Genomic DNA, 21075 nt, shown 5'->3' with positions numbered 1-21075 from the left:
GTTAATTGTTTGGGGATCCAATAAAGTCTAATTATTGTGGTTCCCTCACCCTGTGTTGTCTGAGTGGTGTTCCGCCCACGGTTAAGGAGGCCGGCGTTCAGTTGGGATGAGCCCTGAGCCACGCTGTCTTTCTAAAGGCGGCTGGTTCAGTGGACAAGAGCACCCACTGAGCCCATGTCTCCACATTGGTGGCAGCGGTGGGACACTACTCAGCCTGGTTTTCCCAGGAGAGCTGCAGAGAACTGGTGTTCGCAGACACCGTCCAGGGCTCAACAACCAGGGAGGCACATAAGCATACCCAGCAGGCCATAGGGGAGGCATTCAGGTTTCGGACGCTGCCATGTCCAATCCCACCAGCTCAGCCATGGGACAAGGACCAGAGAGGAGTTACGACCGCAGCAGTAAATGGTTGCTACAGGATCTGTGCCAGAGGCGAAAGATTATCTACTGGAATGCTGAGACTCGGTCGGATTGATCCAGAAATTAGTCCATTGGGATGCCCAGAATGATGCAGAGGACGATGAGGATCCCACCGATATTGACCCAGAGTATTTAAACTATGTGCCACATCATGGATCTAGTGACAATCGGGAATCAACTTTGTCCAAAATGGCCCAAGCCACAGCGTTGTTAGAGGCAATGGGGCCTAGATCCTCAAGAGAAGAGAGGGCTTGGGTTCTGGAATATGTTTTTGGTGTTCCAGCTGCCGTACTGCTAGCACCAGCCGCTCGAGAAGGATGGTCCCGCTACCCAGCAGAAGCTGCACCAAAACAAAGGACTACAAACAGGGCCGGTGACTTGCCCAATCTATGGCGCTGTTATACATGTGGGCGCCATGGACATATAGATAAAGATTGTCTCCAAAACCGAGGCCGCATGCTTGGAGCCCATCTGCCAGCTCAGCCGGTCAAGAGCCAGGGACTATGAGACACTGGTTCCTCCATTACCCTGGTAAGCCCAGTTATTGTGTCCTCAGAAGACCCTTTACCAGATTCTTAATTATCCATATCCCTGGCTGAGGGCCAGTGCTCAGACATCCCTCTGGCATGTGTGCAGTTGGACCTAAGGACCGACCAGAGAGAGGTTGAGGTGGAGCTTGTGGATAGCCTCCCCACACCTGGTATTTTGGGGACCAACCAGGAAGTGATCGATGTGGGGATTGTGAACAGCTTCCCCATACCGGTCATTGTGGAGACTGACTAGAGCAAGGCTGATGTGGAGATTATGAACAGCATCCCCACCCCTGGTATGTTGGGAACTAACCAGGAAGCGATCGATGTGGGACTTGTGAACAGTCTCCCTATACCTGTCATTGTGGAGACTGACCAGAGCAAGGCTGATGTGGAGCTTATGGACACCGTCCCCACACCAGTTACTTTGGGGTCTGACCAGGAAGAGGTCCATATGGAGTTTACGGACAGCCTCCCCACACCTGTTGTTTCGGGGACTAGCCAGGAGGAAGTTGAAGGGGGGTTCATAGATGGCCCCACCAAGCCTTTTGTTTCGGATACCACTGAGAGGGAAGTGAAAGTGGGGCTTGGGGATTCCCTGCTCACACCAGTCATTTTGGAGAATGACCTAGGACAAGGACTATCCAGTCAGTTTGAAGCAGCCATCACCCACTTCCAAGCCAAGCAGGACCCTGATGTGGATCTTTCTAACATCTTTTCCAAGGATAATTCACATTCCCAGTCTCCAGCATCCACTTCTGAGCCAAGAACCATGAGTAAACCTAACCACACTGTGGCTATTGACTGGGGGAAGATTGATAGTAAGAAATGTATGCAAGCCCAACTCATGGACCTCACCTTAGTGCTTGTCCGCAATATGGCTGCTCAACTTGGGGGAGGTAATCAGGGGGAGGTGTATAGATGCGAGCCTCTGTTGCTGACCTCACCATTAAAAAGGACAATGCCGTCAAGAGGAGAAGGATGATCAGAAGCCTATCATGTCTGGCTAATATTAAGAAGGGGGAGGAATGTGACAACATGGACTCTCATGGGTTAAAGTTTCTTAAAATTCAGCCAGACAGGATGATAGATTGTTTATAGACAGGGGATAAGTCCCTCATTGTTTTTACAAGACTCTTGTTGACTCATGTAATTGTTTTGGCCACTGAAAGCCAGACGTATTGTTCTCCTGTGAATTAACTCATGTTTGCTTACCTATTGTTTCTCCAGACCCTTCCAGTAATCATTGTAATGTAGTTGTGTATTGCTAATGTAATTACCTTAGTAGCCATTATCTAGTCTGTGCATTCCAGACTACATGTATACCCTCAGTCTTTCTGTGGACATCATTTGGATGAACATTGTCCATGCAGCTTGAGATTCATCCAATGGGAGAGGCGATCTTGTCCAACCAATCGATGAGGACGCAGTGTGCCCAGAGGGAGGGCTGTGGCTATAAGAGAGGACTTCTTTAAGACAGCACGTTGATGAAGGTGGATAAATGCGGATGGATCCAGTCTAAGCTCTTAGGAGCTGACTAGAGGATCAGGATACCTTGTGGCTTCAATCTAGGAACTCTGGTTCCGGTTGGAGACCATATCCACAGTCTAGGGATTTCGACCCTGGCTGCCAGGATTATATCATCATACCAGGACTACCTAAGGAGGACACTCAGGTTGGGACAATCCGTCACCTGGCAGACTTTGCAGACCTCACACAGCTTCCTAAATCTGGCGCTATTCCTTTCTCGGTGGGTGCCCGCCGAAAGCGGGGTGCTGCTGGATTGCAGTAAGCGGCTCTGGAAGCTCTGAGGCAAGGACATTTTAATCCCTGGTGAGCCAGCGGAAGGGTGAGACTCTGTTGCCTGTTACATTTGTGTGTTTTGCTGGTTATGTGTTATGTGCCGTTAATTGTTTGGGGATCCAATAAAGTCTAATTTTTGTGGTTCCCTCACCCTGTGTTGTCTGAGTGGTGTTCTGCCCACGGTTAAGGAGGCCGGCGTTCAGTTGGGATGAGCCCTGAGCCACGCTGTCTTTCTAAAGGCGGCTGGTTCAGTGGACAAGAGCACCCACTGAGTCCCGTGTCTCCACAAACGAAAGATGTGAACATATTCTAAAGTGGTGTCTTTTTCGAGGTATGGGCTTGATTTGGTGTTTTATTACAGTGATTAGGCACTAGAAACTGTTTCTTCTCAATTTCCCCTCTTTTACTTTGGTTTGAGAGCTGCTCTGTCGACTACGTAAACGCCGCGTGCTGCTCTGACAACGTAATTAAAAGACACCAGAATTGCAGTGAGGTACCTTCTATAGACTGTGCCCATACTGTTTCAGGGACGACACAGGGACGGAATAGGACCTAACATCTATCCATCTAGGACATCTGGCTCCCTGCGGCATAGATGTGCTACGGTGCTTGGGACCATTGCGTCCTTGCAGGCTGAGTTTTCCCCAGGAAAAGACTCTGGCTACAGCAGTGTTCACTGTAACACCACGCCACAAATCTGGAATACATTTTTAAAGAACTTTTCTTACAAAATTACATACACTTATGGAGTGTACACTGTTGTACTATTGTTAACTTTAACTACAAGAAACCGGAATTCTATGCATTTTTTACAGGACTGTCTACTGCCCTATCTTTGTCCCCTGAAGGATATCAATATGCTTGTAATCGCTACAATAAGGGTCATTCATTGTCCCCTATAAGCAATCTCTGACTACAACAAAGGATCAACCGTTGCTATTTGATCCTTAAGAGGCAGATCTGCGGTTTGGAGGATTTGCTTCAAATTAGCGAATCTTAATAAGTGAATACTATACGACTTATCAAGAATTTATCCTAGTTGTTTCAGTACCTGTCCCATTGACAACCTCTACTGTCACGTGTCTTCCAGTTACCCCTGATGATCCCCCAGCATTGCGTTAGGTGGGGGAGAAACGCGTCGGGAGAGCTTGGGGCGATAGCTTAATTTAGCGGGTCCCCCTGAGCTCCACCTAACAATTACATTTAACCCTCTGACTGGAGACTCTAGCCTAGTCAGGAACCAACTATCTAACGCTATTGTTGTTTTTATGTTTGGTTCGTCCTTGTACTTATTAACCTGGGTCTCTTGGTGGTGGACAACTGTTGGTCAGAGATAGGGACAGAGAGGGTCAGCCAACTGGAACGGGGGGTGCCCTGAAACTTACGGCACCCTCCGTTGTCAGGAAGGGTAAGCAGAGGCTGCCAGACTAGTAACATTGATAATCTGGGGCAACCTATCTATCACTATTATTTACTCACACTGAGCTATCTCTTGCTAACAATCACGAGCACTGTTTTGTCCTCTATGTTTTTTGGAGAGAGACACTGTGTGTCCTGGTTTTAGTTTACAAAATTAAAGATTATTATTTTAGAGGTATTGTTTTTGTGTTTTTTTGCCCATACTGTTTCAGCCTTTTCACATCCATTTCGGCCTCTTCCTCAGTCACCACAGGTCACCGACAGGTTCAACGTAAAATTATTCAGGTTTCCCATAGACTTACATTACGCATCGAATATTCATGAATAGTCGAATAGCGGTGACCTATTTGTTGGATATTCGCAAAGTCGAATATTTTGGTATTCGATCATCCTTAATAATAAACTTATTGGATGGGGTTTTGAGTACTTTGAAGGGTGCTGTTTTGAGAATGGTGTCACTTTTTGGTATTTTCTGTCACTTAGGCCTCTCAAAGTCACTTCAAATGTGATGGGGCCCCTAAAAAAATGGTTTTGTAAATTTTGTTAAAAAAAAAAATGAGAAATTGCTGATGAACTTTGACTCTACCAACTTCTTGACCCCAAAAATGTTTGCTTCAAAAAATTGTGGTGATGTAAAGTAACATGTGGGAAATGTTATTTATTAACTATTGTGTGACATAACTCTCTACTTTAAGGGCATGTTGAGGATGAGACTACAAGGGGTCTCTTAAGGTCTGACTGCCATGTCCAAATTAAATTGTCATTTGTGCACGCGAGAAAGAACAATAACGGACATTGAATCTGTTATGAACCTTCTCCACGACCGACGCTATTATTTCCAAAAACAAAGCTTTTTATAGTATGGGTGTATACAAGAGTATAGTCCAATCAAGTATCGCAGGTCGGGGCTCAGGACGTATAAGAATTTGCATAGTCTCTGCTGGATTGGTCAGTCCAAACTTTAGGAATTCCTTTGTTCTTTAACTTCTTTGGGAGTTGTCCAGGATGCAGCAGCCATCTTTGTTACATATGCTGGTATATACTGTATTAAGGAAAATTACTAAATATGCAATATATATATATACATATATATATATATATATATTGCATATTTAGTAAATAAGTTAACATTATATATATATATATATATATATATATATATATATGTATATATATATATATATATATATATTGCATATTTAGTAAATAAGCTAACATTATATATATATATATATAACAAAAGCATTCAGAAATATGTGTGTTAGTTTACATTTACTAAACTATATACCTGGGTCTATGAAATGGCTGAATTAAGTATTTTTGGTTACTCAATTCTTATCCCCAACAGTCCCCCCTAAAGACTTATTTGTGCCATTTCCGGATACTAAGGGTACTGTGTTCCCTTAGGAAGAGAGGTAGAAAGATCTTTTTGGAAAACCTGCCTAGCTGAACGTTGAGGCATGTGCGGAGAGGGGAAAGGGTTTTCTTCACCGGTTTGAGACCAAGGACTCCAAGGCGAGTCCTCACCCTTAGTAGTTGGACTTTCCCATGTCTCAAGGTTCTCTAAGTCATCTCTTCTACCTATTTTGGCAATGATGGTCTGAGACTGTACAGGTCTTTTGACAAGGATAAATATGAGCAGAACGCTCAGTGCAGCTCTGGTGGGTCAGCCCTTTTGCAATGCGAGGCATTAATCCATTGACGTTTCTGTGGTTGGACCGGCTCATCTAGTGTTGACTCATGACTCTGGAATTGGAGAGTACACCTGTTTATCACACTATTTAATCAATCATATAAAAATTGTACACGCCTGTGCTAAACCAAAAAATATCTTACATAAAAACCTGTTTATTACGAAAAGAAAACAAAACATACATTTTGTTCACGATTTGCTAGTTTCCATCTTTCTCTAAAAAATATACACTGTCCACCTGAGTACTGAACCCTGGTGTCACCAAAGCACACACTGACAATTTTCTTTCACAAATGTTACCTGGGCCATCATTGAGAAGAGATCTCATGGCAGAGAAAGCTTACCACCCTTTATCCACAGACCTTTCTCAGTCAGCTGGCTCCCTGCATCTCACACTCCATTCCTTGATGAATCGCTTGTTCCTGTAGGAATTTAAGAACACAAGGAGTGGCAGGTGTCAATAACGACGTGACAGGTGCCACCCAGGTATGGTCCGTATTGGTGAAAGACTCTCAACTCTAGGCCCGTTCATTACTTCTTTGTTGGCTACACCTGTGTGAGCATCTCCTCTGGCTCCATCACCGTCAGCTCAGGTGTAGACTTTATCTTCAGTATACCTAGTTAATTTGACAACAGGAAAAAATCTACAACCTACATACACATTTGACCATCTTACCCACTCTTGCCGTACCCATCTAGAGAGGGCATTACTACGTCACTGCCTCCTGGACCAATAGGAGGGGAGGGACTGGTTCAAATTTTGATTACCTCATGTTGTGTAAACTGTAGCATATCCAGTGTAGAATCGACCAGCATCTTGTTCCATCTATGAAAACAAAAAAGAAAAAATATGCATTAGATCATTCTTATAACTTTAACTCTGACCATGATACAGCTAGTGGTCGTCTATACTTCACATGACTGAAAATACTAAATAAATAAACATATAGGACAAGATTTTCCCATTTCAGTTAACAGATATGCCTCATAGTAATCCAGTAAATATGACTTGCGGGGGAAGGGTCAGCCTCAGAACTTGTATAATATGTCTGCTGCGCCCTCTAATGCTAGAAAAATATAATCAATGACGATGACTTCTCCCCCCTTTTTTTTCTTTTTTTCTTTTTGTGTACCAATCTGGCAAAAGCTCATAGTTTTTATGCTGCTATGCTACAAAAGAAAAAATAAGACAGCAGGTAATAAATTGGCTACATACTAGAAACTAAAGTAAGAGAAACACTGGAAATAACTTATATCTCTAGAACAATATACATTGCTGGGGAATTTTGAAACCTTACGATAGACAACACGGTTCATATATACAAGAAAAAATAAAAGAAAGGAAAACCTTTCATAATAGAAATAACTGAGACATGGTTAGATGACAGCTGTTACTGGGCGGCTAACCTGCAAGGATATTAATTGTTTAGGAGGGACCGTAATAACAGGAAAGGGGTGGAGTCTGTCTATATATAAAGTCCAGGGGGGGAGTCTGTCTATATAAAGTCCAGGGGGTGGAGTCTGTCTATATAAAGTCCAGGGGGTGGAGTCAGTCTATATATAAAGTCCAGTTTAAAGCCCAGACTAAGAGGAAATATACAAAAGGGAAATAAAGAGGTGGAGTCTCTATGGGTGGAGATATGAAAAGGAAAACTGATAAAATCCTCATAAGGGTTTGTTATAAGCCACCAACTATAACAGAAACTACTGACTATAGTAACAACTACCCCGATATAGACTGGAAACTGAAACCTGCGTATCTCAGAAAGGAAACCGATTCCTGTCAGTAACCAAGGATAATTATCTGTCACAACTTGTGCTGGGCCCAACTAGAGGGAGAGCCCTTATGGACTTAATTTAAAATGTGTGTAGATGGGTAGGTAGCTGGCTTAGTGGTAGAAAACAAAAAGTGGTTATTAATGGTGCATACTCAGATTGGGCCACGGTTACTATATAACCAATTAATAAATACCGGCAATCTGTATGCATAGTCCCAAAATAAAAATATATTGTTTGAATAAATCGCCATAAAAAAAAACAACACAAAAACTAATTTGCATATCTCAAGAAATCTAATTTTCCCTACAAAGTTAATTTAATCATTCAGGTATGAACAGAATACTATTGATAATCTCTTGTGAAATCCTGAACTCTAAGGGTTAAACGAACTCCTCCAGGTGGGAGGGGCGACATTCCATTCTCATTCCCTCTATTGTTAAACTCTGGACAGCCTTTTTAACTTCCCGCTCTGCTCTTCGGATGCATTGCTTAATACTTTTACAAATGGATTAATACCTTCTGACATCATTGGGGTAAGTCTTTTAAGATTTTTAGATTAGCTAACACGGTACAAAGATATGTATTTACCTACCTCTATTCTATTTTATGATATAATGCTGCTGGACCTTTAGAATACCAATTGTTTTATGTGGGTAGTTACCTCTTTCTATTTACCAATTCTTTAAAAGTTTCACTTAATTATCTCTGACATACATTTATTGGATAGCTGAGTAAACAAATATACTATTTAAATGTTTTACGTATCTACTAGAAAACACCAGAAAACACCTCTCTACAACCCTAAAAAAGAAAAAAGTTTAAAGGGGATGGGTTGAGAGCTTTGGACAAAGAACCATTGAGAGAGGCCTGGCTAAGCTTGGTGTATACGGGGAGTGTCTACATTATTATGCATTTATGCGCTCTGCTATAGGCTACTATTCTATAAACGCCTACATTTATGCATGATTCCTATGCAGAAAAAGGGATTCAAAATAACAAAGTTTGTACTTGAAAACTCTCAATAATCTCACTAGGCTAAAAGAATCCCCCCCAAAAATCTCCTATTTATCAAAAAGATGCTTTAAAATACAAAACCTAGCACAATCACATATACATTTAACACTTGGTCAGTTTTTTTTTATTTATTTTTTTTTTCCTCCTCTACTTATGAGGAATGTACATTCCAGCTTGCGAAGGGGGGCTGTGCTGCCTGTGTCTTCCCCATCTTTCCTTTGTTAGAATGATCCTGTTAGGGGCATGTTTGAAACTGAACTAAGGAGTGATAACTTCACAATCTTATCATAGATTCTTTACACTACCCATGTCCATCGTACTGGGCTGCAATTTTTTTCTCCCAAAGACACCCACAACTGTACACAACTTTTTACAATCCTTCAGCTCATGCAGGAAAAAACAATTTCTTCTTGAATAGAGTATACATAGTGCTCTAATCAGATTGGTCAACTCCAATTTGAATCTTTTCCCACCAATCTACGTATGGGAGAACGCTCCTCCTTCGGTGTTCAACACATGGATACTTTATCTCTCTTTCTCCATGCATCCCTTTTTTCCGGCTTCCAACGTAACAATGGTGCGTGTGAATACACAGGGGAATACGCTGATTCTAACACTTTAATTCCACCTGAACCCTTCCCTCCTCGCCCGTGATTTACACATGAGTAGTGGACGTGTCATATAAGACACAGGGGAATCGCTAGTTCCCACACCTCTGTTCAAATCCAAAACAAAGTCACGACTGTAAAATACTAAGAGCTGGAAACGTAAAGCCAATTCCTTGCTCTCTGTGTAAAGACTGCAGCTGTGGGTAACTGACCCCCCTTCTTCTCCTGCTGCAGATTCTACGAACAGCTGCAGGTAATTAACTCTTTGAGAACTAAGTCAGAGCAAAGAAATTACAAGCCCTCTTACTGTGGAGCTCCCAGCCCCCCTTCTCCTGGTCTGTAGGCAACTGCTGCTCAAAAAGCCCCCTGCATCTCCCTCTTTGCAGCTCAGTAATACACAGGCAGCCAGACCTGTTCAGTGACCTAAACCCAGCATACAGGGGATGTGATTTCTTCCTTTGTTTTAGACTACCGGCGAAAAATAGGCACACATACGCTGTAGGTCTGCAGCGTCTATCTCCCTCCCAGATCAAAGACCAAACCTTTCTCCGAAAATCCTCCGACTCCCAGAAAAAACGACACATACAATGTATATGAAGCTCACCTGTGGTTTTTTGAGAGTGATCATTTCTCATTGTCGGGGGACCCTCAGGTACTGGGAAACAGCCTCCTGCATCCGAAAAGGAAATGGAGCCATTAATCTTACGGTAGTTCCACCTACGTAGCGCCAGCTGGTGAGGATAAGACTACAAAGGGTCTCTTAAGGTTTGACTGCCGTGTCCAAATTATATTGTCATTTGTGCACGCGAGAAAGAACAATAATGAACACTGAATCTGTTATGAACCTTCTCTATGACGGACGCTAGAGCTACTACCCTTTATTTCCAAAAACAAAGCTTTTTATAGTATGGGTGTATACAAGAGTATAGTCCAATCAAGTATCGCAGGCCGGGGCTCAGGACGTATAAGAATTTGCATAGATGCAGCAGCCATCTTTGTTACATATGCTGGTATATACTGTATTAAGGAAAATCACTAAATATGCAGTATATATATATATATATATATATATATATATATATTAGTATATATTAGTAAAAAACAAAAGCATTCATAAATATGTGTGTTAATTTACATCTACGAAACTATATACCTGAGTCTATGAAATCGCTGAATTAAGTATTTTTGGTTACTCAATTCTTATCCCCAACAGGCATAAAAATTAAAAGTTTGAAAATTGCAAAATTTTCATCAAATGTCTGATTTTTTCAACAAATAAAAGCAAAAAAAAATCCTAAATGAACCACTATCATGAAGTTCAATATGTTTCGAAAAAACGATGTCTGAATCACTGGAATCCGTTAAAGCATTTTAGAGTTATAACCTGTCAAAGTGACATTGGTCAGAATTCTGAAATTTGGCCTGACCATTAAGTATTGGCTTCGTCTTTAAGTGGGTAACAGACAAAAAAGCTCCAGTCAGTCTGACATGAAACAATGGCAAACTGGTCTTGATTTACTGATTAAAGGAACAGTACGTCTGGCCTAATTAAGAAAATTTCACCCCACAAACAAGGGGCCAGATGCTGATTTGTCACAATTTCTACTAGATATCTCTATAGAACAATGATCAGTAACCAGTGGATAATGATGCAGAGAACAGATAGATAATAGATGAATAATAGATAAATAGATATTTTTTACTGTTATATATGTTTTATGTAATTTCCCTGCAGACACTGACAAATGCATTAAATGCCAAAGTGACGAATGGCCAAATGAGAAGAGTGACCGGTGTCTGCCCAAAGTAATGGACTTCATCTCTTACCAGAAGGACCCCATTGCTTCTGTATTTTCCGGTGTTTCACTCTTCGGATGTCTTGTGACCGGCTTCATATTTGGAATATTTATTTCCTATCGGGACACTCCTATTGTTAGAGCTAATAACCGGAACCTGAGTTATCTCCTCCTGGTCTCCATCTTCCTCAGCTTCCTCTCGGGCTTCTTGTTTCTTGGTCATCCCACTGATGTAACTTGTAGATTACGTGAGACCAGTTTTGGGATTTTCTTCTCAGTCGCCGTGTCATCGCTTCTTGCCAAGACTGTCATGGTTTGTGTGGCTTTTAAGTCCACCAAGCCCGGAAGCCCCTGGAGAAGATGGCTGAGTGTGAAACTGCCCTATACCATAGTATTGTTGTGTTCTTCTCTTCAGGTTGTGATCTGTGCTATCTGGTTGTCTATTTCTCCCCCATTCCAGGACCTGGACATCGAGTCTTACCCTGGGACAATCATCATTCAGTGTAATGAGGGCTCAGATCTCTGGTTCTGCTCCATGTTGGGTTATCTGGGGCTCCTGGCGGCTGTCAGCTTTGTTCTGGCTTTCATGGTGAGGACATTACCGGACAGTTTTAATGAGGCCAAGTACATCACCTTCAGCATGCTGGTGTTCATCAGTGTCTGGATCGCCATGATCCCGGCTTATCTGAGCACCAGAGGGAAGTCCATGGTGGCTGTGGAGGTATTTGCAGTCATGGCTTCCAGTGCTGGGCTTCTGGGTTGTGTGTTTTTCCCAAAATGTTTTATTGTTTTATTTAGATCTGAAAGAAATAGAAAAACTGATCTGCTCCGGAAAAGTAATGAAAGACTGTGAGATATTAGCCCTGTGGTGATAGTGACTGATTCTGTGCATTAGAGGAAGCCATATTACAGTAGAGCTTCTCTATCGGCTCGTGTATGAAGGAAACATATAAAAATGTAAGAAATAAATATAATATATCCAGTTATTAGTGCAATTATTAGAAAATCACATGTTTATACAGGAATAAATATGAATAAATACAAAAAGCTGCTTCTTGTAAGGACATTATTCCAGGCTCCAGATCTATGCAGAGAGGGAGAAACTGTGCAATGGGTTTATCTGAGGAAATAGAAATGTTCAAATTGTCTCTCCAGTAAAGGAGACAAACTCTAGCACAGCGCCACCTATTGGAAGTAGCGATCCTAAAAGTCACAAGTGGATTTTCTACAATCCTTTGCAATATGACTCAGGATATATAAGCCAGATCAGAATCCCAATTTGCAGACACGGTGTTTCGGGGTGCTTGCCCCTCGTCAGTGCAAAGTATGGGGGTGTCTGATCTGGCTCATGAGAAAGCTATGTGGGGACCACGGGGGAACACTATTCTCCTTAAGGAGACTTTGCAAGCCAGTCTGGCTGCCAGGTAAGGGGACTTATAGCTGCAATGCCCCTCTGGGAAATATTCAAATTGTCTCTCCAGTAAAGGAGACAAACTCTAGCACAGCGCCACCTATTGGAAGTAGCGATCCTAAAAGTCACAAGTGGATTTTCTACAATCCTTTGCAATATGACTCAGGATATATAAGCCAGATCAGAATCCCAATTTGCAGACACGGTGTTTCGGGGTGCTTGCCCCTCGTCAGTGCAAAGTATGGGGGTGTCTGATCTGGCTCATGAGAAAGCTATGTGGGGACCACGGGGGAACACTATTCTCCTTAAGGAGACTTTGCAAGCCAGTCTGGCTGCCAGGTAAGGGGACTTATAGCTGCAATGCCCCTCTGGGAAATATTCAAATTGTCTCTCCAGTAAAGGAGACAAACTCTAGCACAGCGCCACCTATTGGAAGTAGCGATCCTAAAAGTCACAAGTGGATTTTCTACAATCCTTTGCAATATGACTCAGGATATATAAGCCAGATCAGAATCCCAATTTGCAGACACGGTGTTTCGGGGTGCTTGCCCCTCGTCAGTGCAAAGTATGGGGGTGTCTGATCTGGCTCATGAGAAAGCTATGTGGGGACCACGGGGGAACACTATTCTCCTTAAGGAGACTTTGCAAGCCAGTCTGGCTGCCAGGTAAGGGGACTTATAGCTGCAATGCCCCTCTGGGAAATATTCAAATTGTCTCTCCAGTAAAGGAGACAAACTCTAGCACAGAAATGATCATATGTGCTCATCTCGGTGGGAATAAGGCCTATAAATGACCGCAGCTGCAGATCCACAGGATCAAAGAGCCGATAAGAAGGAGAGAAGGACGATTAGTGGTTATTCCGCGCTGCTGGTCAATAACGATGTCGTGCGCCATTCAAAAAACTTGCTCCATCGATTCAATGTGCCGTGAAGCTGCCTCAGCTCTGCTGAATCCACGGATAAACTGTAAAACACAGGCGGCTCCTGCACATCTCCTGTGCTCCAGAACTGGGATGTACAATTACTGTAGTTTGCAGTAAAGGGGATCTTTAGTAAAGAGAAGTTATCACCAATGCACAGGATCTATAGGTTTGTTGGAGATAACTTATTGATTGGTACAACCAGACAAGTGGAAACCGCACCGATCAGAAGAATGTGGAACTTTTATCCCTGACAGGACACTTTTATCCCCATTATATAATGCAAGGGCAGCAGGTGGGGTGTGTGACCACAGCTTTATTCATCCTCTGTGGGGCGGGGTGTGTGACCTCAGCTCCATTCATTCTCTGTGGGGTGGGGTGTGTGACCGCAGCTCCATTCATCCTCTGTGGGGTGGGGTGTGTGACCGCAGCTCCATTCATCCTCTGTGGGGTGGGGTGTGTGACCTCAGCTCCATTCATCCTCTTTGGAGCAGCCAGATAATAACAAGTGCAGCGCTCGCAGCCACTGAGGAAATAAATGGATTAGTGGTCGAGTCGGACATGACTTCCAGTTTAATTTGGATAAATTTTACACATTTTGTGATCGGTGCAGGTCCCAGTAGTCGGGCCCCCAAGTGATGAATAAGTTATCACTAATCCTTAGGCGGGCTTTGCACACTACGACATTGCAGGTGCGATGTCGGTGGGGTCAAATTGAAAATGACGTACTTCCGGCATCGCATGCGACATCGTAGTGTGTAAAGGCTCGATGATACGATTAACGAGCGCAAAAGCGTCGTAATCGTATCATCGGTGCAGCGTCGGCGTAATCCATGATTACGCTGACGCGACGGTCCGATGTTGTTCCTCGCTCCTGCGGCAGCACACATCGCTGTGTGTGAAGTCGCAGGAGCGAGGAACATCTCCTACCGGCGTCACTGCGGCTTCCGTAGGATTTGCGGAAGGAAGGGGGTGGGCGGGATGTTTACATCCCGCTCATCTCCGCCCCTCCGCTCCTATTGGCCGCCTGCCGTGTGACGTCGCAGTGACGCCATACGACCCGCCCCCTTAATAAGGAGGCGGGTCGCCGGCCAGAGCGACGGTCACAGGACAGGTGAGTCCATGTGAAGATGCCATAGCGATAATGTTCGCTACGGCAGTTATCACAAGGATATCGCAGTTGCGACGGGGGCGGGGACTATCGCGCTCGGCATCGCAGCATTGGCTTGCGGTGTCGTAGTATGCAAAGTGCCCCTTAGGCCGCATTCACACTTTTAGATATTGGTCAGTATGTTGCATCAGTATTTGTTGGCAAAACCAGGAGCGGGTGAAAATGCAGAAGTGCTGCCGTGTTTCTATTATACTTTTCCTCTGATTTTACCACTCCTGGTTTTGGCTACAAATACTGCTGTAAAATACTGACCAAGTGCACGTGGCCTTAGAATAGAGGATTGCTTGATTTCCCCAGGGAACCTCTGTATTTGCATATTTGCTACAGTGTAATAATTACAGGACAGGGAGGGGTTAAACATTCAAGTATTTAATCTCTACTGGAAATAAAGAATTTTCCCCATATTGAAAGAGAGAAAAAGTGACCCCAATACACAGCAAAATCCACTATACCAAAACCAATAATACCACATATTAGGGAGAAATACCACCATAGCATGACCATATCATACAGTATAGTGACCAAATACAAGAGAGAAAAAGTGACCCCCATACACAGCACAATCCACTATACCAAGACCAATAATACCACATATTAGGGAGAAATACCACCATAGCATGACCATATCATACAGTATAGTGACCAAATACAAGAGAGAAATACCCCCACACTGTGACTAGACCACATATTAGCTCCACATAGTGACTGACTACGACCACATACAAGGGAGAAATATCTGTAATGCATCCGGGGCGGAACAATTGAAGGCACAGTGCAGCCCCCGCTGACATAGAAACAGGTGGCCGCGTGGCCTTGGCAAGGCCGCTGGTGGAGCTGGGCAGGGGCATACATAGAAATCATGGGGCCCCATAGCAAAAGCGTGAATTGGGCCCCCCACTGGATAAAAAAATACAATAAATTATTAACATAAATAGTAGAGTTGAGCGCGGTTCGCGGTTCGAGGTTCTCCAGTTCTAGGCTCGAGTGATTTTGGGGCCTGTTCTAGATCGAACTAGAACTCGAGCTTTTTGCAAAAGCTCGATAGTTCTAGAAACGTTCGAGAACGGTTCTAGCAGCAAAAAAACAGCTAATTCCTAGCTGGCTTTCCGCTGTAATAGTGTAAGTCACTCTGTGACTCACACTATTATGACATTTCAGTGTATAGTGTGCGGGAACAGCGCATTCAGATCACTGCTGTTTGTATAATGGCGATCACCATTTTTTTTTTTTTTTTCCTTGTCTTCCTTCCCTAAGCACGCGCGTGTAGTGGGGCGGGCCAGCATGTCAGCCAATCCCAGACACACACACAGCTAAGTGGACTTTTAGCCAGAGAAGCAATGGCATGTGTGATAGGATGTCCATGTCACATGTCCCTGCATTATAAAAACGAGTATCTGCCCGTCCGGACGCCATTATCTCTTCTGCGTCCTTGGTGTCAGACATCACTGTCGCAGCTCCGTCCTGAGTCCTATCGCTGATACAGCTGTATGCGCTCCATACACAGCGCTGGACAGCATAGGGAGAGCACTTTCTATCAGTCCTTTTAAGGGCTCAAACCGGCAGGGTCAGAGCCATAGGTGACAGGTCCTGAAAACAGAGACAGCGTCTGTGTAGCTAAGGTCAGGGATTTCGTCGCTGCATTTCCCTATTAGGAGGGAATAGAAAGGCAGGCTTCCTTTCCTCTACCCAGACCCCACAATCCTGGCACTGTACCCTCCTGTCCTCTGCACACTCCAACTCATTATAACTAAACCATTATACTAGCAAACACTCAGTGTACCTAGTGGCATCCTAAACGTGGCTATTGGACTTCTGTATAGTCCCAGTAGTGCACAGATATTTGCAGCACGTCTGCCTGCATTGCACACTCCAACTCATTATAACTAAGCCATTATACTAGCAAACACTCAGTGAACCCAGTGGCATCCTATACGTGGCTATTGGACTTCTGTATTGTCCCAGTAGTGCAAAGACATTTGCAGCACGTCTGCCTGCATTGCACACTCAAACTCATTGTTACTAAGCCATTATACTAGCAAACACTCAGTGTACCTAGTGGCATCCTAAACGTGGCTGTTGGACTTCTGTATAGTCCCAGTAGTGCACAGATATTTGCAGCACGTCTGCCTGCATTGCACACTCAAACTCATTGTTACTTACTAAGACGTTATATTACCAAAAATTGAGTAAACTTAGTGGCTGTTGTACTCCATTAGTACCCCACTGGTGCCAAGCTATTTCTAGCACCTCTGCATGACACCCTCCTGCTCTGTTTTTAATAAGCTATAATGATAGCAAAAAATACTGCCATTTAGTGGCATACAAAAAGTGGCTGTTGGACTCCTTTATTGTGCCACTTGTGCCAAGCAATCTCAAGCACCTTTGCATTCTACCCTCATGCACATTTAGCTATGCTAATTTTATAGCAAACTCAGGGAATTCCTTGCTGCATTTGATCATTAGGAGGGATAGAAAGTGAGGCTTCCTTTACTGTCCTGGTACCCACAGAACACAGCCACTGTACCCATCTGTCCACTTTTGCCACGCTATTTAATTTGCACAAAGAGCTGACTCTTTTTCTGCCATCCTAAAATTGTCTGTAATACTAAGTTAGTGTTCCTTTGCTGCCAAGCAAGGTACAACACATGTGCATTCTACTCTCCTTTCCATTTCTGGAATGCAATTATTAACTGCAGGTAGTCCAGCCAATCTGTGACGAAGGTGCAGGCGTGGATATAATGTTTCCTTCATCCAATGATGGTTCTCTCGATGTCTGACAGCTCAACAATACCTTCTGTTTCCACTTCCAAAACAATTGATGACCTGCCAATCACACTCCCTGTTGCAGGTAAAGGAGTGGAAGTTCAGTGTGAAAAACCATGTGTGACTGCTGTCCCCACAGTCACAGAGGATGAAGAGCACGCAGATACACTTGATGGGGCAGGCGGTGGTTGCACAGGCACGCTAGGCCGCATTGTAGCACAGTGAAATTCACATTGCGACTTATGCTTCATTTTAAGTCGTGTACAGGGTGGGCTCCCCAGTATGCAGCAAAACCAGGCAACAGGAAAAGGACTCTAGGCAGTTGGGTTGATAAATGATTGTTTAACTTTACCAAAACAAACAATAAGAACCATGCATACAATTTAAATAATTGAACAATCTATTCTGTTGCCTACTACCTGCTAATCCCTCTGTGTAGCAGTAATTGTGTGTGTGTGCGTGTGTGTGTGTGTGTGTGCGAACACGACTTACCAATGGCGCATCACAAGAGCTTCCAAGTTATCAACCTAAACATAGACAAAACACATGACCCCCCCTGAATACCCTTGTTAGCTGAAGCCTCACAGATAATGCAGATGATAACAGTGTGAATGCAAACCACACAGCTCTGCAACACAGTCATGGAAATCTTGAAAAGCAACAGTCAATGCAAACATGTGTCGCTGTTCCTCTATGATTTAAACTGTACGTGACAATTTGACAGTGCAGAGGCAGCAAGTCTTATTGTCTATATAGTCGGCCTACCCAGAACAGATATGTGTTTTGCTAATAAAACAAAGTGTTGCGTGCCCGCATTATTGTCTGGGCACAGCCTACCGTACCCGGGTACTGTGATGTCCAGTTGCCAGAAATACAGACTTTACGCTCCTCTCACGGTAAACAGTATAGACAGCACCGTAAGAATGTTGGTCTGTGGCACAGGATGCTGCTCACTGACGTTACAGTGCTCATCATCAAAGTACAACACGACTCCCCTCACAATTGAACAAAGTGTTTCCGCGGTGGCTCCTTGCTGTAACACACACCTTTAGCTTTTCCTTCTGTTCATAGACAGCATCTCCAAGTCCACACCCGAAGAGCAATTTTATATTGCTATAGTGGCCAAAGGCAGATCCAAAAAAACAGCAGCCCCTTGTGTGTAATCTGCAATAATGCATGCAATGAATGGCAAATAAGCATGTTGCATTGACAGTGGCTAAAGCTGAGCAATACACCTTCACGCTATCAATTCATATCCATGTGACACTTCATGGAGGAACTACTCAAAGGTGTGAGTTTTTGCCTTCTACTTACAGATTGTTGACAAATCTTACAGATTCCATGATTTGGGTGATCCTTTGTGATGTCCAAAAATTCACAGGCTAGGCAAGGCTTACAGCCCATGCGACCTGCATAGCCAACACGACTTCTGCTCAGAGTCAAAGTTGTGGTCCAGGATTCAGTTGTTGACGTGCTTCCAGTACTTTGTCTCTGGCCAGGAAGACGCAACGTAACCTCGTCGTCAGTAGCATCCTCCTCCACCTCCTCTGCTGACCTCATCGACTGGCTGACTTTGGTTTGACAGTAAGTGTGGTCTCCAACCTCATCAATAACCCTGTGTGTTTTCATTCCCCTCGTCCTGAGTCCTCCGAGACAACCTCTTCCTGCCCAGACTGAATAGTTAAGTTGTCCTTCCAATCAGGTATCTGTGCTCCTCATCATGTTCCCCATTGTCTCCACCAGGAGGATTTACTTTTTGGAAATGAGGGTGTAGATTAGGCTCAGCACCTTCTTCATCGGGGCCTGGATCCCACTCACAAAGCTTCTGGCCATCTGCGCAGATCATTTCCCCTGTCTCATGGAACTCGCAACCTCAACACGTCAGATTATCTGCTACACACGCAAGCTTCAAACTGAATCTGAAAACTCATCTGTTCAGAAATGACTATAACCTTCAATGACACCACCACCATACGTACTTGACGCTCAACCTAAACCACTCCTACTGTCTCCTCCCAAAAATCCTTTAGAATGTAATCCCGCAAGGGCAGGGCCCTCTTCCCTCTGTACCAGTCTGTCTATAGTTACTTGTATATGTATTCTGTATGTAACCCCCTTCTCATGCACAGCACCATGGAATCAATGGTGCTCTATAAATCAATAATAATAAAAATAATAATAACTTCCTTGTCTGTACCCATTGCAGCTTTGGAGCAGACCTCTGATTCCCAGGCTATAGTGTGACTGAACAGCTATGCAAACTCAACCATCTCTGTTACCCCATACTCAGCAGGGCGGGTGGAAACTTGAGAGCTGTTAGAAAGCAAGTGCGATTGGATTGACACCACAGAGGAATGGAGTATTTGGGATCTTGAAATTGGGGTGGAGGAGAGGCCACTTTATGGACCACTTCAGATCCATTGAAGCAGCTGCTGTTTTGGCCTCATCTACATTTGTTAGTGATGGTCGTGTCCATGAAAAAAGGGATCATATCAGATTATCCATGGGAAGAAGTACACCTGTTCTTTTGGATGGTATTTGTTGTTACAAAATGGTGACGCCTTAAACGCAAGCAGCCTGCTGCGGTTTCAGTTGCGCCCAGGCATCAGCTGCCATTTAGGGCTGTGCCTCTGGTTGTCCAGCTGGCTGCTTTCTCCTCCACGTCTAAGTGTGGAGAGGCAGCTAGTGCGCATGCGTGTGCCGATTTACCCCAGCCGCGGCCTAACTCCAGTGTTTCGCCTAGTGAGTATGCTCAGCCTGACTGTGCCATTCCTGAGGCTAAGTCTTCATTTCGGGCTACAGCGCATGCTCCCACACTTAGTGCGAACAGCCTCTTTGCACAGGTACTTGCACTCCGTGCCGGGTCTAAATCCTGTGTTGTGCCTAGACACCATGCTAAAGCTGATAGTTTTTTTTCAGAGACTGTATTTCATGCAACTGACCATGGTCAGGCACTTACTGCATCAGAAACTAGGTCCGGTAATGAACTCTTTGGCCCTGCCCCTGATGTGGGGGGCCCATTTAGACCACAGGGCATCAGGTGTCCTGACGATGTGGCCAGGCCACTCCCAAATGGTTTGCAGAGGCCCGCCCCTATGACTTGTCACCTCATTATTGATGGTCAGACGATGACTGGTGAGGTGTTTGGGTCATGACAGCCATGAGGTCATCATTGAAGTTGCGGTTCCAAATAGGACGCTAGTTATGCCACTCATGACGTATCACTCTGCTTATGTCTCCAGGAGGTGCATTGTGGTCCACCCTGGTTTGGGGCGGACCCAGGTTATAAAAGGGGCTGGAGACAACAAGGATGAGCGCAGTCTTCTATTATGCTCCGAAAGAGCACACCTCCATGTGTTGAACCCATTGCGGCTTTAGGCCAGAGGTAGGCAGGGATAGGGCGTCGATGCAGGCCGCCACCACAGTTGGTAACGCAGAACGGTTAAGACCAGCTCCTGTCCTACAAGTCCTGCTTGTGCAGCCCAGTGGCATTAACAGGCCTGCTGCTGCTGATGCGCCTGCTGTCCACAGGTGTGGCCCCAATGCACACGGTCAGCGTACTGAATGGCCCCTGTGATGTTAACAGGGAGTTCCTGGGCTGGGTGGGCATGTGGACCCTGTGACGCTAACAGGGCTCCCAGTCTCCAGATCCGAGTGGCGTCTAACTCGGTTCAGGCTACTATTAGTTTCATAGCCACACAGCTCTGTATCCTCCACCTAACCTTCCAGTTGCCAACCTCTCCTTTTCC

General features: G+C 44.4%; 1 protein-coding gene across 1 annotated transcript in view; it reads left to right on the top strand.

The window, feature by feature from the left end:
• Window positions 1–11915, top strand: part of LOC142313059 (vomeronasal type-2 receptor 26-like) — a 64008-nt gene extending 52093 nt beyond the window's left edge. The window contains exon 4 of the mRNA XM_075352046.1: window positions 11002–11915. Within this exon, the coding sequence (XP_075208161.1) occupies window positions 11002–11915 (914 nt within the window). The remainder of the gene's footprint in view (window positions 1–11001) is intronic.
• The last annotated feature ends 9160 nt before the right edge of the window (window positions 11916–21075 follow it).

This window comes from Anomaloglossus baeobatrachus, chromosome 1 (genome assembly GCF_048569485.1).
Source record: "Anomaloglossus baeobatrachus isolate aAnoBae1 chromosome 1, aAnoBae1.hap1, whole genome shotgun sequence".
NCBI lineage: Eukaryota > Metazoa > Chordata > Amphibia > Anura > Aromobatidae > Anomaloglossus > Anomaloglossus baeobatrachus.
This window is presented reverse-complemented; position numbering and strand designations above follow the sequence as displayed.